At 39.8% G+C, this 24,942-nt stretch overlaps 4 protein-coding genes across 11 annotated transcripts in view; 3 read left to right on the top strand and 1 right to left on the bottom strand.

Annotated features, from left to right (window-relative positions):
- rbm20 (RNA binding motif protein 20) overlaps positions 1-1,464 on the top strand; it is a 39,358-nt gene extending 37,894 nt beyond the window's left edge. For all 3 annotated transcript variants that reach the window (XM_028400835.1, XM_028400845.1, XM_028400853.1), the window contains one exon: positions 421-1,464. In XM_028400835.1, the coding sequence (XP_028256636.1) occupies positions 421-489 (69 nt within the window). In that variant the 3' untranslated portion in view covers positions 490-1,464. The remainder of the gene's footprint in view (positions 1-420) is intronic.
- Positions 1,465-2,081: 617 nt separating this feature from the next.
- Positions 2,082-9,204, top strand: pdcd4b (programmed cell death 4b). Of its 3 annotated transcripts, none has more exons than XM_028401188.1 (12): positions 2,082-2,125; positions 2,594-2,698; positions 3,006-3,323; positions 5,512-5,606; positions 5,755-5,868; positions 5,946-6,167; positions 7,139-7,236; positions 7,749-7,863; positions 8,023-8,130; positions 8,276-8,386; positions 8,473-8,612; positions 8,705-9,204. In XM_028401188.1, the coding sequence occupies exons 2-12, from the start codon at positions 2,656-2,658 to the stop codon at positions 8,763-8,765; spliced, it is 1,425 nt and encodes a 474-aa protein (XP_028256989.1). In that variant the 5' UTR covers positions 2,082-2,125; positions 2,594-2,655; the 3' UTR covers positions 8,766-9,204. The 3 variants fall into 3 exon arrangements, with proteins under 3 accessions (XP_028256989.1, XP_028256999.1, XP_028256980.1); XM_028401198.1 differs by having other exon boundaries at positions 2,093-2,187; positions 3,009-3,323; XM_028401179.1 differs by having other exon boundaries at positions 2,093-2,187.
- A 107-nt stretch (positions 9,205-9,311) lies between these two features.
- Positions 9,312-10,877, bottom strand: bbip1 (BBSome interacting protein 1). Of its 2 annotated transcripts, none has more exons than XM_028401611.1 (3): positions 10,802-10,877; positions 10,155-10,219; positions 9,312-9,726 (listed from the first exon to the last, which is right to left on the bottom strand). In XM_028401611.1, the coding sequence occupies exons 2-3, from the start codon at positions 10,198-10,200 to the stop codon at positions 9,575-9,577; spliced, it is 198 nt and encodes a 65-aa protein (XP_028257412.1). In that variant the 5' UTR covers positions 10,201-10,219; positions 10,802-10,877; the 3' UTR covers positions 9,312-9,574. The 2 variants fall into 2 exon arrangements, with proteins under 2 accessions (XP_028257412.1, XP_028257421.1); XM_028401620.1 differs by having other exon boundaries at positions 10,155-10,215; positions 10,802-10,855.
- A 1,570-nt stretch (positions 10,878-12,447) lies between these two features.
- On the top strand, positions 12,448-23,792 carry shoc2 (SHOC2 leucine rich repeat scaffold protein). Of its 3 annotated transcripts, none has more exons than XM_028401032.1 (9): positions 12,448-12,503; positions 15,805-16,872; positions 17,120-17,257; positions 17,339-17,469; positions 17,722-17,910; positions 18,481-18,603; positions 18,805-18,942; positions 20,439-20,556; positions 21,807-23,792. In XM_028401032.1, the coding sequence occupies exons 2-9, from the start codon at positions 16,173-16,175 to the stop codon at positions 22,013-22,015; spliced, it is 1,746 nt and encodes a 581-aa protein (XP_028256833.1). In that variant the 5' UTR covers positions 12,448-12,503; positions 15,805-16,172; the 3' UTR covers positions 22,016-23,792. The 3 variants fall into 3 exon arrangements, with proteins under 3 accessions (XP_028256833.1, XP_028256842.1, XP_028256850.1); XM_028401041.1 differs by having other exon boundaries at positions 12,450-12,503; positions 15,808-16,872; XM_028401049.1 differs by lacking the exon at positions 12,448-12,503 and adding an exon at positions 13,051-13,770 and having other exon boundaries at positions 15,808-16,872.
- The last annotated feature ends 1,150 nt before the right edge of the window (positions 23,793-24,942 follow it).

Genomic DNA, 24,942 nt, shown 5'->3' with positions numbered 1-24,942 from the left:
AACATTAACTTCATTTTAGGAATCTGAACTTAGAGTTTGACTGGGTGGTAGAGCCATTTAATCATGAGGTGGAAATTCCAGTTTATAAAACACTTCCAGTCCCAGTTCCCTTAGTGATGTTGGAGCTGAGACAGCATCTCTGCCACCCTGAAGACTGAAAATGAGAGGTGTTCCCAGTCAGCAGGAGGTCTGAATAAGTGACGGGGCTTGGAGTCTGATTCACAAGATCTCCAACATGCAACTTACAGGACTTAACAGATCTCCTGCTAATGTCCTGGTGTCAGATACCACACAGACATCCTACTTTATAGAATCCGGGCCGGAGCTGCACATTAGGACACAGTGACTCCTCGCAGTGTGTGTGTGTTGTATTATATATATATATATATATATGTTTATTATTATTTGCTGTTTTTACAGAAGTACCTGTCTCAGCTGGCAGAGGACAGTCTGTCGGGTGCACTTGCTGAACCCTCAGCTGCACAGTGACGTCGGCTCCATCGCTCACCTCCAGATTTATGTGCAACAATATGGACAACAACAGCGTGGATAATGTGGAGGCCATGAACAGCACTCACAACCTCAGCTATGGATGTTCTAAGATGTGTACATACATACCTTTAGTAAAAATGTATAATGAGGCTATTTAATTATTCTTTTTTTTCTTACAGTTTTATTAAATGGGTTTGTGTGAAATAAGATTTGTTAGATAATTTGTTATTTTATCAGAATTTAATGAATGAATTTACAAATATGTCACATTCGTGAGAAGATGATCTTTTACAGTAGTTATGATTATTTGTCGGGTGTAATTTTAGAATTGTGTCTGTACAGTATTTAAAGAACAACAATACATTAACAGCTGCAAGATAACTTGAATGTGTGTTGAGGATTTTTTACAATCAGCCTGAGAGCTCAATGAGCTGCAAAACACCGGAAAACACATGTTTATTTTCTCTTTTTTTTTAAATTAAGTACAGACACTGTTGAATTTGTGATCATGTTTTGTTGCAGCACATTAAGCTCTCAGGACTGCTGTGTTTTCAGTTTCTCTCAGTTAAAAACACTGAGGCAGATTCTCAGGTTTGTTGTACTTGTTGAACAGATGTCAGTATATAGATACATTTTTATTTTACATTTTCTTTTATCCTGTGCATGTTTGTTGTTGCACTACTACCACATCTATCAGGTAAAACCATTTGGATTCATGCAAATGCAACCAATCCAGTCATATTTGCTAATATATTCAATGCCTTAAACTCAAAGAAACTGGACCATGTGTTTAATTTATCAGTTAAACATAAAGCGCTGTCATGTTACAGTGAATGCAAGGATTATCAAGCCAGACTCTTCTTTTTGTAAACTGTGAATTCTGATCCTGTGATAGTGTTTTTTTTTGTTCTTTGATGAACTTTTCATATGGTTTTTGATGAAAAAAAAACTTGAATAAACATTATAAATATTTCTGCCTTATTGATTTATCTTGACTCTAGGTACGAGTTTTGGTTAAAGCACTTGAAGATGGTCAAATACAGCAACCAACTTAGATGGGACTGTAGTGAAAGAGCTCCCCCAAGTGTTTAGGCAAAATAATGCATGTAGGTGCTACAAATATATATATATATATATATATATATATATATATATATATATATATATATACTAATAAATACATTTTGGAAGAGGCCAGTGGTTTAAATAGACTATTTTATGCAGCAACACATTTATTTGTAGCATGTCTGTGTGTGTATTATATATATAATTATTATGTATATAATATAATACCTATTTAACTATTAACATTTTATTTTAACATTTAACATTTTTTTTTAGCATTCTTTTATTATTAATTATTTTTTCGACAGGCCCAATCAATTATTGTTAATGTTAAATCAGTTTCATTTCTGTGAAACTGAATTTAGCGGCTGATAAAGCAAAATAGAAAACGCAGTACCGCTGCACCACACATAGGGGGCAGCACTGTACAAGACCCCCGCTCACCTCAAAGAACTTGCGAGAAGAAAAATCCCGTGTTGCATTTTCATTGGTTCTCGCTTTTAAAAACCCCTCGCCCCTCCAGCCAATCAGAGGAGGAAAACACTGGCCTACGTGCCTGAGTTGCTGGGTAGGTAAAACAAAAACAACGTAGCGTTCGTGTCAGAGTTTTAAGCTTGGATACAACAGACGGTCAGTGATTTAATTTATCGTCACAGCAGAGTTACATTCTTTATATAAAAGTGTTGTTAATGTAATTTAACTGTTTTGATGTGTATCGAGCTAGCGGACATTAACAGTCTTCAATCTTTTATTGACGTTCGGGCTTTGATAACTGTGAGTTAGCATCTAAACAGCTACATAAACTGCACACACTGGATGTATTGATTTTATGTTGAAGTAGTAGGCGTTGATTTGCGCGATAATAAGGATGAGGGGGAGTATTTTAAAGCCAGAATATGTTAGTTCACATTCCAGCCAGCGTAACGTTAGCCATTGTTTATCAACACTTTGAATGGATAGGGGGAGGGTGACTGTTGCATTGCAGCATGTCTGGGCATGTTATCAATGCATGTTGCGTCTGTCCTTTAATGATTAGGTACCGTTTGGAGTTCTGTTTCTGCACTGTTCTGCTGCGAAATCTGTTCTCTACTGTAAAACATGGCAACTGACTGCGAGGCCTGGCTGAACGCAAACCCCGTTGGTAAGTGTGCGACACACACACACACACACACACACACACACACACACACACACACACACAGGCATTTAAATGCCTTATCAGCTGGATGCGATGTGGGGCACTGGGACTTTTTAATGCGGAAGTGGCTTACTGCTTGTTTTCTTTTACTGCCTGTGGGTTTAGTGACTTAATTCTTCTGCTCTTCCAACCTTGTGGGTGATTGCAGACTAAACTGTGTTCATAGCATCCTTTGCAGCTAGTCCTTATTAAAACCGTAACACACAAAAGAGACACTGTCTCATCTCTTTTATTTCTTGTAATTCTACAGCAGCTGAGGACTTGAGTGATTCCTTCCTATCTGGAGAGGAAGACAATGGAGGACTGGTTGTCTCTAACAAAAATATCAACAACGAGATCAATGGCAACTGGTTGTCTGCATCCAGCAACAGCATCCATGAGGCACGTCTCAAAGCAAAGGCCAAAAGGAGGCTGAGAAAGAACTCCTCCAGGGACTCGGGCAGGGGGGACTCCCTCAGTGACAATGGAGACATGGTTCGGGGAACATTGGTGGCACCTACAAGTCCAAAAAGCAAACTGCTGGACAGAAAGTCCCGGCTTGGGAAGGGCAGAGGCCTGCCAAAGAAAGGTAAGGAGATATTTTAACACCAAAGAGATCCAATGTGTCAGTTGCACCTCTTTGCCAAATGGTAACCTTTTGCTGGTAGTTGTCATAGGTGAGTGAAAGTGGAAGAAAGAGCCAAGGGTCTTATCACATTCACATGCTTCAAGGAGCTGGAGCTTTCCTGCTGTTTTATTGCCTGTTGGATTTGTAGCTCTAAACCATAAACCAATTGGCTTGTTGGTGGTTGTGAGTTGCTCACACCTATTTAAATGTACTCTAACCAACATTAGTGTTTCAGGAAGCTTCCATATCAGATTAAATATAATAATAATAAGTTTTGTGGAGCATCTCATTTGTGTTAACTACAGATAAATGCTGTTTTTTCTGTGTAACAGTACTGATGTTGGAGACAGGCATTCAGGAGAGAATGTGGCATTATGACAAACTGTGATTCCATTTGCAATTTAAGTAAAAGTAAGCTTCTTGTTTTAATATTACACATATTAGGTGGATCAGAATTTAGTGTAATTTTCCCATGTTTCAGCTGCTCTCTCTTTCTCGCTCTGCACTTTCTCATCAGTGATGTAAGCATACAGTGCCCACTTAAAACTGGAGCCTGCTGTGTTGGCACAGAGTCTGTACGTTTTTCTGGTTACATAACTGAACTGCTACATCAGTGGAGCCCTGTAATTTTATCTCTGAGCTTTCCTCCATTAAAACTTCATGCTTTAACATTTGGAAAGGCAGTAGATGTACAGAGTCTCTAGTGAGTAAAAAACTACCATGCACAATGTTGTAATGCTGAAGTGACTTGAGGAAACCAAAGTGGGCTGAGCTAAATATAGTAGACATGTCATATGCCACATACTGGGTTGGACTAATGGAGGTTTTAAGGCATGTCACACACAAGCTGCTTTGGTATTCACCCTCTTAAACTGTCTGCAATCTGCTGGCCCTGATCTCAGACTCAGCAGATGTTTGTTGTCTACACAGAAGATATTGTCTGAGCTGTATTTTACACCATGTTAAGTGATCTGTGTGCATATGCACACAAGGTGAGCTCTGGGTCACCTGCATATGGAGGAGCTCAGACCCTTAAAATCACTGTTATGTGTGTAAAGTGCAGGGTTGTACATTTGTGAAAGGTTGTGTTTGTGCAGGAGTTACATGGTCGGTTAATTGTTTACATACTGCAACACATATGGTGGCATAGCCATAAAAAGGGATTATAACACAGTGATTTTGTCCTTGGATTAATAATGGAGCTTGTGATTGGTACAGATTACACACAGATGGATAACGATTAATTTAACATAAGAAAATGTCAACAGAAGTATTATCCTGTTTTTTTAGCACTGGACAAGAAGTGAAACACATTATCAGCTGGTGCTGGGACAGCTCTTGAGACATGAAAGTCAGTTAGAGAAGTGGAGCTGTTTGTTTTGGGTTTTTTGGGGAGGCTCAGAGCTCATGCAGTACATAAATGAGTTTACTCAGTGTGAGGTTCAAGTTTAAGAAGTTGACATTGACTGTAAGGAAAATACCTGCACATTTGTCAAAATGTGGATGACTCAGATGAGGTTTTACAGAATTATTGATGGTAAGGAACTCCTTTTGGAGCAAATGTCTAATCACGAAACAGTTTTTTGAATTTTAAAGTCCAAGAACCACCCATTTGCCAGGAAAACCGGTTCTACACTAAGGCTAACGCCAGATATGTCACTGCAACACTGCAGTTGTTACCATCATAGAACAAGTGTAGTGTCTTGCCTAATCATAAGAAATACAGTGTGTGTGTGTTCACTGTGTGCTGTAGTTCTTTTGAATCAAAATTTAAAAACTTCATTTTGCTTCTTGGTCAATATGAACACATTAGTTAAACTCACATGTGGACTCAAACAACTAAAATGAGACCCCCTGTCTATCATACAGCCAACTCTGTTGTGGTGTTCCTTTTGAGAAAGCATACTGAATCACAACAGAACCAAAAGCCATGATTTGGCTGATAGGCCAGTCAGAATAATGAATGTCACCACCTGCTGTTGTTCTTATATTTTCCTTTGGCATTTTGAAGCATGACATCACATCTTACTGTGTCTGTCTCACATCATGGTAAAGTTGTTTCTCAATTGTTTTTTATAGCAAGCTTTTGGTTTTTGTGATTTTCATGTTGTCATTATGTCTCAAACATTGTCATGACCTTTGTACACAGGTGGGGCTGGAGGAAAGGGTGTGTGGGGAAGATCTGGTGAAGTTTATGGACCAGAGGAGGTAGATGCGAAGGACCCCAACTATGATGAAGATCAGGTAATGTATTAATAGTATGCAGCTGCACTTTGTATGTAGTGTTTGAACAAGCTCATGCAAAATAATTGGCTATACAACAAGTTAGGTGCATTTACATTGCATTGTGTTGAAGTGCAAATGACAGAAAGTGTACATTGTGTTTTGACAGGAAAACTGTGTGTATGAGACTGTTGTTCCCCCGCTGGATGAGAGGGACTTTGAAAAGACAGTCACCCCCATAGTGCAAGAGTACTTTGAACACGGAGACACAAACGAAGTAGCTGTAAGTGCGAAAAGTGTGATTCTGTGTAGAAAGCAATCATGAATGGAATCAAAGTTAACGTCCCTTTGTCTTTCCAGGAGCTGCTTGCAGAGCTGAACCTTGGGCCCATGAGGACCGAGGTGCCATCACTGGCTGTGTCTTTGGCTCTGGAAGCCAAAGCCAGCCATCGGGAGCTCACTTCTAGACTGATGGCTGATCTGTGCGGGTCTGTTCTCTCCCACAGCGACATGGAAAAGTCCTTTGACAAACTGCTCAGAGACCTGCCAGATCTGGTCCTGGATACACCCGGGGCCCCTCAGGTGAGACTCCTGTGATAACAGTGTTGTTGTTGTGTGTGTGTGTTTTAGAGCTGTATGATATTGTGACTTCTTTTTCACCTGATCCATATTTCTGGCTTTTGAGCAACTGTGTGATTTTGGTCCTGAAAGGAGGGTTAACAAACAGATCTGCAAACATTAGCTCAGTCAGTCCTATTACAGAAATTGCACAACACTTTTGCACACTTGTCAGCTAAAAGTTATGTTACAGTTAGGGGAGTTTTAACACATCCTGTGGTGGAACAAACACTGTGGTTTGATGCAGTGCTGTGTGAGAGACTCAGTGTGTGCTGTGTGAATTTGAGCTCTCTCCTTTTCAGCCAGCACAGACATGAGATCTCTGGCTATTGTCTGTCTGCGCTCACAAAACACAAGCTCAGCAAAGGACGCTCAAAGCCCCCCCCCCTTCACAGTCACACTGGTCATGTCTGTCCCACTCTCTCAGTTCTCCATGGGTTTAAAGGGGCATTATGATTTTGCCCTGCCCCCACTGTCTTGCCTCTGCTTTTTCAATCTCTCTGTGATTCTCTCTCTCACACACACACACTCATTTTAGCTTCATATGTCTTTCAGTCTAGCCACAGTGACTGCTTCAGTTGAGATGTAGTTGCCTCTTGTTTGTATGGGAACAATGAACCACAATGAGCGCAGGCTTTGTGGAGGCCAGAAGAGCAAAGCCAGCTCTTTCACTTCCCTAAATCGTGCCCTCACACTACTGTAAACAGAGACACATGTGCCCCTGAGAACACTGTAAATCAGCCATCCTGTCAGTGTTTCTATAGAACTGAAACTGTCACACTAGAAGAATTTTGTACCAGCAGGCTACTGACATCATCAACAGTCATCTTTTGACTTAGGAGAAACAATAACAGATCTGGATTGTGCACAGCATGGTGCTATGTCATCTGTCAGTTATTGTTTTACATGTTTCCACTTTTGTGTCCCTTGTACAGTTGGTTGGCCAGTTCATTGCACGAGCTGTTAGTGACCGAATATTATCCAAGAGCTACATCGAGGGCTACAAAGGCAAAGTTGATTGTGAATACACAAGGTACGTGATGAGGCTGCTCTGCCTGCAAATCTCACCTATAAATATTTCAGGGTTTTTTTGCTGCTAAATAAAGAGAATCACGCTTGTGTGTGTGAATAAGTAGACTTATACAGTGCAGGAAAAAAAATTCAGATGGATTTGCTGCTAAATCTGACCCATTTAAAGTGCCCTCTTCTAATTAATTAATTCTCTGGCTTCACTGAGTAGTTATTAACCAAGAGATATACATCCATATTTTAGTCGGTGTCAGTCCATAACTTTTCTTCTTGCTTTAGAACAAAGCTGCAAAACTCAAGGTTTGAAAAATATAACTTATCTACTAATTTGTCTCACCTCAGTTTAGCTTATCTTGAAAGTTGTTTCAGGAAGTGTTATGTGTGTGTGTAGATGGTACATTAAAAATCAAGTGTGTTTCAGGAAGTGAACAAGTCTTTTAAACATTTTACACATGTCCGAATACTACACTACAAGAGAACGTCACTTCACCCCTCGAATGTGTTTTTTTTCTACAGGGCTGCACTAGACCGGGCAGCCGTGCTACTAAGGATGAGTATGGGTGGGCTTCGCATAGACAACCAGTGGGGGTCAGGGGGTGGCCAGCAACCTGTCATACAGCTGGTTAAAGAGGTAAGACAGACCTGTATTACACCAGCAGCACTTTGTTTGTGCTAAGCCCCAGGCAGGTCCAAAAATGTCCTGCTATTATTGCTGATGATCACTTTTACAAGCTTTTACTGCTGTAAGCACAGGTTAATTATTATCATGGTGTACCCTCTGCCCTGCCAGATGAACCTGCTGCTGAAAGAGTACGTCTTGTCTGGAGACAGCAAAGAGGCGGAGAGATGCCTGAAAGATCTGGAGGTTCCGCATTTCCACCATGAATTTGTTTATGAGGTAAACACATAGCTGTATTTGATGTATCAACATAGTAAAAAACACTCCTAATGCTTCCAAGTGAAACATAAAAACTGAGCTGTAAGGTTTGTTGAGGTAAAATTCAGCCTTCCTAATGCTCGGCTGTTTCTGGTGTTTATCTCAGGCTATAGTGATGGTGCTGGAATCCAAAGGAGAAAAAACATTCAAAATGGTTCTACAGCTTCTCAAGTCCCTCTCTGTGTCCTCCATCATCACCATGGACCAAATGAGAAGGGTAGGATGCCACCTGGTGGTTAAATTGCGCACTGCATGTGACTTTAGAGGGTTTTTTTTGATAAATTGACCTTCGTTCCTGTATAGGGTTATAAAAGAGTTTACATGGACATCGCTGAGATCAACATCGATGTACCTCGTGCTTATTTTATCCTGGAGCAATTTGTTGACAACAGCTTCAGCGTGGGAATCATCGATGTAAAGATAAGAGACCTGTGTCCCTGTCGGTGAGTGTGCTGGTTTTCTCAGACACATTTATCTCTGGAGACGTGCTTCCCTGTGTTTGTTAGTCATGTTGTTGTGATCTGTCTCTCATCAGGGGCCGAAAGAGGTTTGTCAGCGAGGGAGATGGCGGTGTTGTGAAACTTGAAAGCTACTGAGACCTTTTTATGTGCCAGATTTCCTGCAAAGATGAGGACAAAGCTACTTTTTTACATATTTTTCAAAATAGCTGAGTATAGTTTTCTCCCTTCTGTCAAAAGAATGTACATTTCTGAAATTGAGGTGGGGTAGAAAAAAAAACAAAACTGCACTTTTGATTGAAACTGAAGTATCTCACCTTTTCCTGGGTGTTTCAATATAAACATTTACATAAGCTAGCCCTTAAAGTGCCACACCTCTCAGTGTCAGTCATTCCATGTTGTTTTGTACAGTATTTTCTTGATTTCACTGCCACTCCTTTTGTGTTTTCTAGAAAGCAGTGTTTGTACAGACATGACTGGTTTGTGTCAAAAGCTTTATAAAAGTGTAAAAAAAAAAATAAAAATAAAAGGGAGCGTGTTGGTTCAATGCTACACTATCTCCCTAACTAGCTGCTGACTCAGTGCTGTGCTTGACTTAATTCTTTTTAACCCTTTAAATCCCACAGAGATGTCATCATTGAAGGTATTGTGAGTACAGTGCAAACTGGGTAGCCTCACAAAATGTGTGTTTAAGAGTGTTTATTTTAGCATTTAGGAGGGCTAGTGCATGAAACGCACTATGGCACACTCACTGTTCATTTAATCACTCAATCTATGGCCCTGTTGAGTGACAATGTTAACACATAGTACATACATGTTGAAGCACATTCATTGCTCCAACGGCTTGCAGTGCGGTAACATTAAATTACTAGTACAAGTATAAAGCACATGATGAGCACACTACAAAATTCAAAGTAATCATACATTTACAAAATCCTCCTGGGTAACTACTGCTCCTTCATTGCCAGTTCTTGTTGTTTGACGGCCTCCTGAGCTTCCATCTGCATCTTCTCCAGTTTCTCTAGGGTGACCGATTTAAGTGGAAGCAGCTTTGGTTTACACAGAACCATGGTGGGAACGTCCTCCATGGAAAGCTGTCCTGTGGTTGTTGTCAAAAGGAAAGAGGTAAAAACCATCAGCAGTCATTATCATTTCCACAACTAGTCTTGACTTAAAAGGCAAAGACACTGAGAGACTTGGTGCTACAGAATCACCACCAAGTCTAAACTACTACTCCTCAAGTATCCACCATCTGTCCATCAGCATGAGACATTTTACATGTCTGTCAGTCTTCCTCTCACGGGCATTAAGTGTTACAACGTTTTACTCTTAAAATGCTGCTGACCTGAAAGACAAAATTATTTATATTTCTACTATAAGCTACAAGAAGGGAGCACAGAAGATGCCTTGACTTATTCTGCAGGCTTCTGCAAATGTTTTAAACAGTTGTTTACGTGTTGTATGGAGCACAACAAACCAGTTTTTGTAACTCCTGCAGTCCACACGGCTCACTGCTGCGGTACAAACCTTGTTTAGGCAGAACTTCTCTGAATATTGACTTGACCTCTGGCATTGTGTCTTCTGAGTCCTGACTGAAAGATAAGCACATTAGTTCATTGCGTTGGATTTGTAAGAGGTAAGTACTGAGGGCAGTGACTGTACTTTTTATCAGTGAATTCAACCTTCGACTGTCATTAAGATAAGTGCTGCTAATAGTGGGCATGTCGGTGGTACTGACCCATGACTGCGTTAACAAACTGGGAGTGCCTGCATTTAAAAAGAACTTGCGATGCAGGTTTTCATTCAACAACACGCTAGGACTGACATGAATGTGTAATACGAAGCACGAAACAACAACAGAATATTATTAACTACAAAACAAATATTTCACAGTTCCTGTCCCGTGGTGTGTATTAGTAAAGTTTAAATTTTGCAATTTAATTTCGCGTTTCCATTTTTATATGGGTGACATTCGAAGATATCTGCCGTATGCTACTGTTAACCACATAAGCTAGTAGCTAGCGAGATGCTAGGTGAGTTTAGAATTTAAACGACACTGGGACCAAAGCAACATCTAGTAATTATATCTACTATATCTCAATAAAACTGCAAATAATATATTTCCGTCGTCTTAAGAATAAAAGGGTTAAATCTACTCTTGTTGTCGAACCTACCTTTAGCTGCAGGTAAAGATTACAGCAGTTGTCAAGCCAACACTTCCGCAACACGTGACCTTCTTCTTCGCTGTATTTCGCACCTCTCTACTGACACCTGCAGGCAGCTCTCCAAACGGCAAAACTCAAACATGTTGCTTCTATCCACAGGAATCATCACTAATAGTTTTAAGTTAATCACATTTATAAGCAACCGTGATGATTTATATAACCGTGATTAAAAAAACATGCTTCTTCCTGCTGTCAGCGTCATCTGTAGAGGTTTATTCTGTCAATATAAGAAATAAGTGCATCTACTCAACTAGGAAGCTTCAGAAAAAAAACCCATTTAAACTCATTAAAAACTAATTTATTAAACTACTTCTGCATCGATCTTGAGTGTTTCTACTTTTTATTTATTATTTTCGCCTTTAAGTTGAATGTATGTGCATATGTACTTACAAATGAAGGATGTGACTGCTCAAAACAAGCAGAGCAACAACTTCAACACAGAATGCTGCTGTGGTGGTCCTAATCAAAACCATTCTGATGGGTGTCTCTAGCTCCACATGTGTATGTCAACCTGATAGTCCCAGCCCCACACCTGCTCAGGGTGGGAGTTTTTCTTTTTGCCATTGTTGCTGTGACTGCGTGCTCAGTTGCCAGGCCCTGCTATTTTGTATAACACCTAGAGACAATTTTGATGCCAACAGACTCTATACAAGTAGAATTAAGCTAAATTGAAAAGTACAACCACATGACTCTCAACACTGGCTCCCTGTCAGTCAGAGAATTGATTTTAAAACTTGTAAAAACACCCACATACATCTCTGACATACATGAACATGGGCTATAGATCGTCCCAAGTGTTAGAACTAAACATGGTGAATAATAATAGATGATGATGTTAAAGAAGTTATAAACGTATTTTTCTCACTCTACACTACTTTGTGATTTTTTTTAACATTTAACCTGTATTCTTTCTATCTTAATGGTCATGGTCATTCCTTCCTGTGGCCATCAAACTGTACAACTCCTCCCTCTGAGATCACACAGTCTGATCTAACACACTGTCTTATTAATTATATCCATATTGGATTTATTGTAGACAATATTTTACTGCACACAGTATAAGTTGTATTATATATAACTGGGTACTCGGTTTTCACTTGCCTGGATTTAACTTAAATGTTTATTAATGTTCAGAATTCTGTTAGGTTTTATTTTTATTCTACTCTTACTATTTTACCTTATTTTATATTTCTAACCTGTTTTCTAGTATACATGAAGCACCTGGAATGCAAGCAATTTCCCCCTGGGATCCATAAAGTATTTCTGATTCTGATTCTGATTAATTGAAATTTGCACTGATTTGCTCAGATATTCCAACCCAGAATTTTAAATGAGGAATAAGCCAGATAAAAAAGTTATTTTTCTTTATTTGAAGAATGCAGTAATGTACATAACATATAGTATTGCCACGTGCAGTTATTATTATTATAAGAATTCCGTGGCATCGCTGATACAATAAATACATTTAATACCTGCGTGAGATACAAATGTTTGTGAAATAATGAATATTTGATTGCATTTCAAAGTCTCGTGATAACATTGGTTAGGCGTGCGAATGACGCAGTTTGGTGTGCGGGGAGGGAGGGGAGCGGAGCAGCAGTGTAGGAAAAGAGGAGGAAGCAGCAAGGATGGCGGAGTCACACCTCTAAAGGTAAAACAGTTATTTTATCACATTAACCGAGGGCGTTTAACCCCCCGCAGCACAGTATCACAGCATCCAGGAGCTAACGCGTCCCCCGGGCTGCTGTTAAGCTGCGTGTAACGCTAAAATGTCATTTTGCGGTGGCTTGTAGGAACGCACTCTTTTGTTCAGCTTCGGAATGGCCGCTGTTTTTCAGACTGTTTTCTTTTTTTCCTCGGCTAATATTCAATACAAGAACGGCGCTGAGATGCCGTGTTACAGTTAGCGCGTACCCAGTGTACGTGTTCCGTGGCTGCACGGCTTGTGGATATCAGCTGCCTCCGCCGGCTGGTCTTCTTGGGTGTCTGCTGCCCGACTCAGCTGGCTGCAGCAGAGATTTCCTCTCTCGGTAGAACTCACGGCGGACGGGTCGGTCTACGTCCGTCAGCCGCTCAGTTCTTGCTCTGCTCGGGCCTACGTTACACTCACTGCTCCGGCTGAGATAAAGCTAATCAGTGGCTGTGAGCAGTTAATTTGTTAAGGACAACCTCGATACCCAACACGTAGAGTGAGAGCCGTTTGATTTAGTGTGTCATGGTGAACGAGGGTACGCTTCCTCGTCTGACAAAATCGTTACTGTTAGCTTCTAGGCTAAGTTGCTAGCTGGCGTTAGCAATTTAGCAGTCTGGCATATCTGACGTTTGCTGTTGACGTTTAGCTTAGCTGTTTTTATTTCCTGCCTTGTTGTCAGTCGTTTTGTGAGATTTGGTAATTGTGTTTTTCTCTTATTTAAAGACTTGACTCTACAGCTACACATTATAGATGCAGCTCCCGGTCAGATCAGTAGCTGGTTTTGCTAACTAAAGACATTTTTTAGCCTTCGCGGGTTAGCTAACAAAAATTACTTTGCTAGTTGATGTCAGCAGTCAACAGTCACAGCGGACCGCGTTACTGTTCACGTTTAGGTATTACTGTCACACAAATTCCTATGCAGTGGCGCCAACATTGAATTGTTATACATTATATACATTCATCCATCCGGAAAGACGACTTAGCTTCCTATTCTGTTAGATACTGTTTTCGTGGGTAATCTGCTTCCAAGAATTTGTCATTGGCACACGTAGCCATCAAGCTAGCTGGGTCATGTGGAGTTCTGTGTTGTAGCCATAGCTGCCACCTCACCTCTGTTTTGTAATTTGGCCCCCAGTATCTCACTGATCATCACATTAACTAACAGGCCAGATCATTTCTGAGTTGTGATTTCTTCTTCGCGAGGGACTGTCAAGCGACAACACAGGTGCTAGTAGCTGTTTGGTCCTTTTTTGCCACATCAGTTTGTTTGCTTTTCACACTGTTGAATCGTGCATATCTTATTTGATCCTGAGTAAACGAAGAAAAACAGTGGAGCCAGTTCTGCCCAGGCTTAAATGCACTGGCATTAGCAGATGGGCCCAAGATATCCTTAATGGAAACTTCATTAGCCTGTATGTGGGAAGTCCAAGTAGCACTTTATGGTGGTGCTGTGGTAGTGTTGATGGACACACATTAGCTTTTCCTGTGAAGCTGTACATTTGAGGCTCATATTTACATAATCTGAGTAGCACTAACTGTAGTTCTCAAAGAGATTGGAAGCTTTGTCATTGCTGATTCTCTTGCCTGTTGATTGAGCATTGTTAGATGTAAACCCACAAGCAGCAGCACAGACACAGAGCACGTATCAATAATGATGTTTTCCTTTATTTTATAAACCACATATTTCTGAATATTCCTTTGCTTTTGTGTGCACCATTCTTACAAGTACTTACTCTGATATAGATTATGTAGGGTATGGCTAACTAGCTGAGTGCATGGCATAGGTGGGGCTGTAGGATTACAGTAATGTCAACACCCACTCGGTCATGTTTGTTTAGCAGCAGTAAGTTGGTGTGTGTGGTTATGCTTAGTACATTAACAGATTTTCTTGGTACACTCAATGCCATGGTATTTTCAGTACTACTGTTCTCAGAACATGCCAAACCACTTTGAACCAATTTGTTCTTTTGGGGAAAGTTTATTGTTAGGGTATTTGTTTTATTATCTATTTAAATATACTTGATTGCAATATTTGTACTGCCTCACTGAAAGCTGTTGCTGCTTTATTAGCAGTCCATGTCTATATGTTTGTGTCCAGTCATCAGATTCCTGCAAAAGTGGCCAAAACAAAACCATGTCTGTGGTGGTAAAGACAGAGTGTATCATGAATCTGTGGTTCTGTGGTATTCCATGTTAACTATTACACCCTATTTTTTTTACTCTTAGAAGTAACCAAGGTTTCAGTAAGAAACCAATGCGTCTTTTTAACCATAGTCATCAAAATTAACAGACTTCCTGCACGGTCATGGGCTGATTTTTTTGTTAAAATTAGCAGTAGACATATGATAATCAATACTGTGCAAATAATTTAAAATAATTTGCTGAACTGAATCTTTAACTTTAGGTCTCTTTGGATTTCTTCAGAAGAGAAAAGCATGCTTTAAATACAGAGATAAATCTATACAGATGATGTTTATGTGCAGTTTGTTACAACCAGAATGCTGTAAGGACAGGGGCTGAGAGTGCAACCATAAAAGGAAGTTGCTTGCACAGTTTGGTTTACATGGCCCCAGCCACTGGGCTGGCCTGGCTATTCTCATTTTATGTTAAGAAACATTAAGTATACAGGTATGTCTGTTACAGCCGGTGTCTGATGTGCGTCTGCTTATTTAAGAAGGGCAAAAAGAGCAGCGTGGAGCCCTGCACAAAACGCACTGTATGGCATTCTATCATGTAAGGGATGCTGCTATTGACCGAATAGTTCTTTTACCGAAAGGTCATATGACCTGTTGTTGTGGGGACTTCATTCTTTGAAGGCCACTTCTAAAGATTACTCTCAGCAGTGCTAACCTTTTCACTTAGCTCTGATCCTGAGCCAAACCTGCCTCTCTTTTTGCCCCGGCTTAGCTTGTACTAGTGCTGGAGAGCTTTACGTAGTCGCCAAGGTGCAACAGCAACAGACATGCAGGCTCAGTTTGTCATGTAAAGACATGACAAACTGAGCCCAGCTAACCTTGTGGAGTGTGTTTTGTTTTGGTCAAGGAAGAATGCTGTCAGGCTATTAAGGTTACTTAATCCACTGACACATAACATCTGGATAAAGGTCATCTCTTTATCTAGAAACTATAACAAAATGAAAAAATATAGCAACAGGTGCCTGATATTACAATCAGAAACCTTTATTCACATGAAAAATGTTAAATTCCTGAAAATGAAATTTGAATTGTGAACACATTTTCTCTTCTTCTTGTCCTGACAGCAGATATCCTGACAGAGGTTTAAAATCAACTTTGATGACGTTTGCAGCCTGAAAGAACTTCTGTCTGATGGTCCTGGGATTGTGTGCTGTTCCATCACTTAAGCATGTGGCCTATGGATGTCATGATCCAGCTACTTCAAAGGATTTTTTCTCCCATGGCATTATAACAAAGGAACAAAGTGTCAGAAGTATCCAAAAACCTTTGGATCACACAGCCTTTATTTCAAGGGTAATCAGAATGTGTGGACCTGCACAGGGATGTTTTCTTTAAAAGCCTCCTTGGCTATCTGTGTCCCTTTTTTCTGAACAAGTAACCTCACAAGAGAGACTCTCATGAGCAACTCTGCAGGAGGCCTGATCACGTCAACATGAGTAGTACTTTAGGCAAAGAAAAAGATTCAAAAGAAAAAGACCCCAAAGGTGGTCCAGCTGGTAAAGAAAGGGAAAAGGAGGCCAAGGCTTTGGCCAGCTTGGTCAAGGATGGAGGCAAGGAAACGAAGACCAAAGGGAAAGATGCCAAAGAAGGAAAGAAGGACACCAGCAGCTCAACACCGGGTGTTGCCTTCCATGTTGACAATACGATAAAGCGGCCAAACCCAGCACTAGGTACACGTAAGAAGTCCAACGCCGAGGTGATCAAAGAGCTTAACAAGTGTCGGGAGGAGAACTCGATGAGACTGGACCTGTCTAAACGGTCCATTCACATGCTACCAACCTCCATTAAGGAGTTGACGCAGCTGGCTGAACTCTATTTGTACAGCAACAAGCTGCAGAGCCTGCCAGCTGAGGTAGGTTGCCTATCAGGCTTGGTCACATTGGCCCTCAGCGAAAACTCCCTGACCAGTTTGCCCGACTCCCTCGACTCCCTGAAAAAGCTTCGAATGCTTGACCTCCGGCACAACAAGCTGAGAGAGATACCGCCTGTTGTGTACCGCCTGACGTCTCTGGCCACGCTATACCTGCGCTTTAATCGCATCACAGCGGTGGAGGAGGACATCCGAAACCTATCCAAGCTCACCATGCTCAGCATCCGCGAGAACAAGATTAAACAGCTGCCTGCAGAGATAGGTGAGTTAGACCAACATATAAAGATACAATAGCATTAATTTGCATGTCATTTAAAACATTTAGGTGGTGTTCTTTTCAGAATGTTGGCCATCATATGCATATCATTTACTTTACATATTATATTCATTCTGTATATCTTGCAACTGTCTAGACCCCACTGTTAATTGTCACCCAAAAGTGGTTGGTGGCATTAACACAACCTGGAATCTGTAATTAATAACTGAATTCATCACACATCTTTCTGTAGGGGAGCTATGCAACCTTATCACCCTGGATGTTGCCCATAATCAGTTGGAACACCTACCGAAGGAGATTGGAAATTGCACACAAATAACCAACCTCGACCTGCAGCACAACGAGCTCTTGGACCTCCCAGAGACTATAGGTATCCACATTATTTTGTGTTTGTGCATGTTGCTTTTATGCATTTTGTTTTTACTAAATACATTTTTTATTGTTGTTACAGGCAATCTGGCGAGCATAAATCGCTTAGGTCTGAGATATAATCGATTGTCAGCCATTCCCAGATCATTAGCCAAATGTCGAGAACTGGAGGAGTTAAACCTTGAAAACAACAACATTTCAGTGCTGCCAGAGGTAAGTAAAGCCTGAGATTTAATCCCCTGTCTAAGTATACAATTAAAACCATAATTAGTTGAAGACTTGACTTTTATTTTGTTTAAATGCAAAATTGACAATGTCAACATAGATCCCACTGTGCCCGTGTGTATTAAAATAGCTAGCCCTTTAGTTGTTGCACTGTCATGATGATCTGCTTTGGGGGTCTGCTTGTGCAGCCACTTCACACTGAATGATTTCTCTCATGTTGCTGTTGATGTGCTTGGTCAGGGCCTGCTGTCTAGTTTGGTCAACCTGACAAGTTTAACACTGGCAAGGAACTGCTTCCAGTCGTACCCTGTGGGTGGACCGTCCCAGTTCTCCACCATCTACTCCCTCAACATGGAGCACAACCGTATCAACAAGATCCCCTTTGGCATCTTCTCCAGGGCCAAGGTGTTGAGCAAGCTTAACATGAAGGTATATTTACATGTTTATAAGTTGTGTGCAGTACTGGGAAGCTGAAAAAGGAGCAGCTGAATGGAATTTAAACATCATTGTTACATTTGTTTTACATGGTGACACAGTGTTAAAATGTGTGTTAGTGTCTGTGATGATCAGCATTGAACAGTTGTCTTGGCTGTTTTACATTTAACTGGAGCTGTAAGAGTGGATACAACCGAACATGGTCTGGTGATTTAGCCGTTATCATCTAAACCTGACCATGTTTGATATACTCTTCAGATAGGCTGTTCTTAAAGGGGGCTCCAGACTTAAAAAAAAAAATCTGTTGAGTCATATTTAACTTAGGAGTGAAGGCTGTCTGAATGGTGTGTTAACACTGGCCTTGAGTGGGACATGTACAGGTATTCATTAACCTTAACTTGCTTTTGGTGTGTTTGGACTTCTGTGTCCTGTGAAAACATTTCATCTTGGTGCCAGGTAACATGTCAGCCATGTCTTGGACAGAGCCGTCTTCGTATTAATTCACTGACATGTCATTGTCCATTGTAGCACTAATAAAGTTATGTCTTCCATTGTCTTCCTTAGGACAACCAGTTAACCTCTTTGCCGCTGGATTTTGGCACATGGACTAGCATGGTTGAACTTAACCTGGCTACCAATCAGTTGACGAAGATCCCTGAGGACGTGTGCGGTCTTGTCTCTCTGGAGGTGAGTCATGTATACATACACAGTAGGACCAGTTATTCTATAGACACCTTTAGTGGCTTATGTAATCAACAGACAAGTCAGTACACAGTTTAACAACCCTTGACATTATGTTATATATTTGTAGTTTTTATAGCGTTTTTTATACCTAAATGATTGCTGGGGAAAATATGTATTAATGTTTATATTAAAATGTCTACACAGGTGTTAATATTGTCCAATAATCTTCTCAAGAAGTTACCACATGGTATTGGGAATTTGAGAAAGTTGCGGGAGCTGGACTTGGAGGAAAACAAGTTGGAATGTCTACCTAATGAAATCGCTTATCTTAAAGATTTACAGGTAGGTTTTTCTGCATGATACTTGTTTTGCTGTAACTCTGGAGGTTTGCCTTTTCTAGGCGATACCAATCCTTCACCATCTAGAAAACATTTTTTTAGCTTAAAGCAACAGATTACTGGACATGCTGTCCACTCATTAGATAATCATCCACAGTTGGTCTCCACAGTTGGAGGAATGTAAAATGCGGTGTACTGTGTTAAAACATCTCAAATTTTGGACATTTTTGTGGTGTACTTTTATCAGTTAACCTCACATTAAATGCTGCAAAGAGAATACACAGTGATGTGGATGCATGCAGTTTTAAAGATAGCTGGCATGTGTGGAGCTCAGAGCTCTGTGGGGGGTCAGGCCATCTGCTGCAGAACTCCATGTTCTTCTTGTCGCTGAAGATGGTCTTTTATGACTCTGAGTGTATGTTTTATGTTTGTCATTGTGGTGCAGAGTGAATACACAATATGCAAAAAAATGTAATGCCAAGACAGTTTAGTTTATTTTTATTTATTAAGTTTATTTGACGGGGACAATGTACATTCATTAACAATTCTGTAAATGCACCAGAGTTGGCCTTTAGCTGTATTTTTCATCTGCAGGCCCTGGACAGATGATGGTCACCCTAAAATAATAATAATAATAAACACTTCATACAACTGTACATTTATATAACATGTCAATATTCTCATTTGACATACCAGCCTTGAATTATGTGTTGGAAATCTATTTCATGAAAAGAGTGGTGAACATGAAAGCCAAGACGTGAACTCTTAGACAGACTTTATTTTCATTCAGATGTACAGTCAGTTTATATGAAACAATAATGTCATTGCAGTGGCTCAATATAGTGTTAATATACATACATCACAGACCAATCATAAGTGAGTAGCGAGTTATCCACAGTTATCCACAGCAGTATAATATGACCTACAGTATACAGAACCAAACAGTGTGACAACTCCAATGAAGTCTCTTACTAAACATTCCCAAACAGCGCTTAATGTACTTGTTGGATTGACGATGCACCAGTCAAACTTTGTCCTCTGCTCACTTTGGTTTATTAGTAAACACCCTTTCTATTTTAGGGTGGGACCGTCCTGTTTTTGCTTGGTTTAGAAGCATCCAGTCTGTGTTCATAATTCATAATTCAGTCAAATCATGGTAGAGTTTGGACCGCTTAACTTAGCCATCACGTTAACAAAGCTTCAGAGAACTTCATTGAAAGCCGTGAGACAGAAAAAAAACTGTCTGGTGTGATAAATCTTTGGGCAGGTCTCCTAGCACTATACGAGGGGAGCACTAGTCCCACCACTCAAACCCTGCAGTGGAATACATGTCAAGAGACCTAAGTGTTAAATGGGATGGAATGGGATAGACTGCTCAAATCCCAGTTCACAGAACTTGTGGAGACTCTACCAAGAAGACTTGACATTGTAGTTGGTACCTACACAGTAAACACAACATCTACAAAATGCATTAATTCTTACACTTTGAATCCTTGTTAGAAACTGGTGTTGACGAATAATCAGCTGACCACGTTACCCCGGGGGATTGGCCACCTCACCAATCTGACTCATCTGGGGCTGGGGGAGAACCTGCTGCAACACCTTCCTGAGGAAATCGGTACGTTCATCTCTAATACAGCCAGCTACAGATCAATGATACATTCATGTTCTCTGTTCAGGGGTGGAAACATGGCTTTCAGGTACAATTTGTGCTGAACAAGCAGACCAGAAAACCTCCTGTTACAAGAAACCAATTCAAACACTCTTTCTCATAACGCCTAAAATTAACCTTCAGGAAGGTTTACGAAGAGCTTAAGTGTCACCGTTATGTCCCACCTCTGACCTTTCTTCAGTGATTGGTCCAACCCAGCAGTATGCTGAGGTTAAAGAGTTTAGTCAGAGATTAAAATGGGTGCAGTGAGACGCTGAAAGGTGAATGTATTTTTAGAGTATTCAGACTGGTCAGAGAATTACAGTAGATGTAGCTGTGGCCTTTATAAAACAGTCATCATCCTACAAGAATCAATGATTACCTAGAAACTCTCCCTGTCTATGATTTCTACGTTATGGGGGACTGTCACTCACACAGGCTGACACTGGGCTGGTATTAGTAGCACAGTCCAACAAAACACCTCAGGCTGAAATTCTTGGCAGCGAATGTTCAGTAAAAGTTTCTGTTCGGCTCAGTTTTGGGATAACCACCGCTGGCTGCATTCTGTTAGAGGGCTAACACAGCTGCAGTGTGGGCCTTTTGCCAGTACTGTGTAGTTTGCAATACACACAAAATGGTGAATTTCAACAGCTTTAAAAGTGTGAACTCTGAAAGCTCAGGTTGTGGTTTTATCTGGAAATCACATGCGGCTGTATAAGCTCACCGAGTATCTTCAACTACACACCATACGACATCACTCAGAAAATTAAGTACCGTATTTTCTGGACTACAAGTTGCACTTTTTTCCATCCTTTGGCTGAGTTTACGACTTATACTCAGGTGCGACTTCACATGTTTGTTATTTTCAAACTGACTTGTCTACCTCCGGAGTTGGCGAAGTTGTTCAGATGTGACACTGAGGATGAAGAATTCAATAGATTTGGAGTGAGATCGAGAGTTTGATAAACTTGTTTTGTTGTGTTCTTGTGTTCTTCTTGTGTTCTATTTGCTAGTTATCTGAATAACTGTTGTTATAATATATACCTATTAAGTTCGTTTTTATGCTTCATGTAGCTGAATAACCATCAATGCTAATAGCACGCCTGTTCTGTATTCTGTTGTTATTATTAACAATATTCAAGATGAATTCTCCAAAGCTAATAGTATTAATCACTGCCTAAAATGTGATGACGAGCCTCTCTGGTGTCTTTCCTCAGGCACACTGGAGAACTTGGAGGAACTGTACCTCAACGACAACCCCAATCTGCACAGCCTCCCATTCGAGCTGGCCCTTTGCAGCAAGCTGTCCATTATGAGCATCGAAAACTGTCCCCTCACCCATCTGCCGCCCCAGATAGTTGCAGGAGGCCCCTCCTTCATCATCCAGTTCCTCAAGATGCAGGGACCATATCGTGCCATGGTCTGAGTTGAGAGCAGCTCATAGCCAGTCCTGCTTAACTCCAAAACCCTCCACTTGCTCTGCAACCTTTCGCCTGCCCACCCCCCCTCCATTCTGTGTATCATACACTGTAAAGAAAACAGACTCACCACAATCAGTGTTGGTGGGGGGGGGGGAGGGCAACAAAGAGGAGGTCGACGAGGAAATAAAATGTTTCTTTCACCATCCATCTTGGGCAGAAACGAGCGAATTTTTGGAGACTTGACTTGTGTGTTGTTCCGTTGTTTATCACGGCCATTTTAGGACCCCCAGCGCTCCCCCCACACTCCCCAACCTTCCCTCCCTCCTCATCTTTCATTCCGAATCATACGAGAGGAAAATATTTCCATCTATTTGCCAAAACTGAAGATATATAAAGTTATATATATTGAGTAACTGTGAGCTAAGTGGCAAGTCTTTCAACCATATAAACTGTGCTCCCATTGCCAATGTATTTACAGTAATTACAAGCATCTATTATGTGAGCAAGGATACAACTGTATGCAAAAACAAACAAAAAAAATCTCATTTACTGCTGCTGTAATTTTAACTTTGTCATCTTGTTATACTTTCTTTTGATATTCCTTTTTTTAACATCATCTTCCCATGACATATTGATTGCTTCTTGACCATAGTGAACAAAGGTCTAATGATGGTGTGCTTATACTTTCTTTTCCATTTTTTAACCTTATGTTGTTTTTTTGTTTGTTTTTTTTTTTAAAAAACTGTGCCTATGTTTAGAGTGACCCTGTGGTTCATTTCTAAACACAATTGTCCAAGAAAATACAAAGATATATAAATTATTTCAGTAATTTTTTTTTATTACTGCTGTTTTTACTTTTTTTTAGCATTTGTGTTGCATTAATCTGTTAAAGCAAGCGATATCAGCTGTAAAAAAAAATAGAATGATTGGAGCTCATTTTAAGAAATAGCAGCAGTAGATGTTCAACATTAAGCTAGTAATGTACACACATGAGAAATGCCAATCATTCATGCTTGAAAAAGAAAAACCTGGACGTTTCTCCCAAGTGTGCGGCGCAGTACGCCCCCCCCACACCCATACATTCATACTGATTTTGTGCAACAAAAAGGTATTGAAAAAAACTTCATAGGTGATGGGATAAATGATAGATGTTTTATATGTATACAAATCCTGGTTGTTGCCTTCAGTGCATTTTTTTTTTTTTTTTTTTTTTTTTTTTTTTATAGTTGCGTTTACTCGTTTGATATTATCTTCAGTGTTGGGCTGCATAGCTGTCATCCAGTTGATCACTGACCAACATATCAAGCGTTTTTAAAAGACATTTTTCTGAGTGTATCAGCGCTTCAAAAAAAAAAACATTTGATAATAAAACAATGACTTCTTGAACAGTTCCTTTTAAAATTTTTTCTGTAGTCTTTAATTTTGATGGGGTCTCCTTTGAATCTTAACATAAAAATATTTCCTTGATTTGTAATTTAATTTTTTTATATCTTTTGTCCCACACTGTCCCAGCAATGCTGCTGCTCTAATGCACTTTTTTTTTTCTTTAAACCATCGGCATCCTCTATCTTAAAACAAACACAATAGCCTCTCATTGGTTATTTGTAATGGGGGCATTTTATTTCATGAGTATTTTCTCTGTTTTAAACAGCTTATCATGTAAATTTGTATCAATTTAAATATAAATGTTTCTCAGAATATACTTTCTTTGGGGAAGTTTTATCCTGTCAATCATAAAAGGAGCTTGTTCACTTGAACTGTTAAAGTGAGACATTTTAAAAATTCACAATGGAGAAAGCTGTATATATATATATATATATATATATATATATATATGTGTGTGTATATATGTATATATATGTATATATATATATATATATATATATATATATATATATATATATGTATATATATATATATGTATATATATATATATATATGTATATATATGTATATGTATATATATGTATATATATGTATATGTATATATATGTATATATATGTATATGTATATATATGTATATGTATATATATATATGTATATATATGTATATATATATATGTATATATATATATATATATATATATATATAACAGCTTTCTCCATTGCAAACAGCTTATTGCAGTTCAAATGAGGATTGTTTATTTTAAATTGATTTACAATGAATGTTTTCTTTTTCTATATGATGAAAGTGTATTGATTTAGTATTATTTCCACATGACTGTACATTAAAAATCCCAGCAAAAGGTAAATCTTTTTTTTTTTTTTTAAGATGTTTTGCATCCCAGCTCTATATTCAGCCATGATTCTGTTTTTGTATTGACATGTATGGATCTAACTTTCTTTGCAGCAGCTTGGTGTGTTTCAGTGGGAGCGATGAGAGCACAGCTCACCTCTGGGGGTTCAGGGGTCTGGGTAGGGGTTTTGGTTGGGGCAGGAGATGCAACAAGAAACGCTGCTTCTGATTTACCAGCAGAACCTGTTGCTGCTTTTCACGGATTTAAACACATGCTGTGGAAGATGGAGGGAACTGGGAGCAGGGGCAGGTTGCTGGAAGGAGATCTATTCGCGACACTGATAACAGACTTCACGTGAGGGGGGGGACAAAAAGCCCTGAAGAGGGACAAATCCACTGACCTTTTTTTTTTTTTGATCTGGTGTCAGGCCCGGTGGTTTTCACACAGATCAAATCGTTTGGGACACAACGATGAGACAACACAAGGTGCATATTTGAGCTTAACGCAGTTACAGTACAAGACTGTCGAAAAAGACACAAAATATTGTAAAAAGGGCTTTTCTGTGTTCACGCTCAACAACACACCGGAGGCATTGCATTCCTGGGTTTTATATAAAAGCTTTGGAAGTTTCTTTTTTCTGTGTGTATTTACTTTTAGCTGTAAACAATTGTGTGAAAAATGCCTTCAACGAGTA

Source organism: Parambassis ranga, chromosome 1 (genome assembly GCF_900634625.1).
Source record: "Parambassis ranga chromosome 1, fParRan2.1, whole genome shotgun sequence".
Taxonomy (NCBI): Eukaryota; Metazoa; Chordata; class Actinopteri; family Ambassidae; genus Parambassis; species Parambassis ranga.
Note: the sequence above shows the minus strand (reverse complement) of the source record. Positions and strands in the feature narration are given on the sequence as shown.

Coding starts and splice junctions, on each gene's coding strand:
- pdcd4b (XM_028401188.1), top strand. CDS start 2,656: ATGGCAACTGACTGCGAGGCCTGGCTGAACGCAAACCCCGTTG. Junction 5,869..5,945: donor GAGACACAAACGAAGTAGCT/GTAAGTGCGAAA, acceptor TTGTCTTTCCAG/GAGCTGCTTGCAGAGCTGAA. Junction 7,237..7,748: donor GTTGATTGTGAATACACAAG/GTACGTGATGAG, acceptor TTTTTTCTACAG/GGCTGCACTAGACCGGGCAG.
- bbip1 (XM_028401611.1), bottom strand. CDS start 10,200: ATGCCAGAGGTCAAGTCAATATTCAGAGAAGTTCTGCCTAAACAAG. Junction 9,727..10,154: donor AGAAGTTCTGCCTAAACAAG/GTTTGTACCGCA, acceptor CAACAACCACAG/GACAGCTTTCCATGGAGGAC.
- shoc2 (XM_028401032.1), top strand. CDS start 16,173: ATGAGTAGTACTTTAGGCAAAGAAAAAGATTCAAAAGAAAAAGACCCC. Junction 17,258..17,338: donor GGACCTCCCAGAGACTATAG/GTATCCACATTA, acceptor TTGTTGTTACAG/GCAATCTGGCGAGCATAAAT. Junction 20,557..21,806: donor ACACCTTCCTGAGGAAATCG/GTACGTTCATCT, acceptor GTCTTTCCTCAG/GCACACTGGAGAACTTGGAG.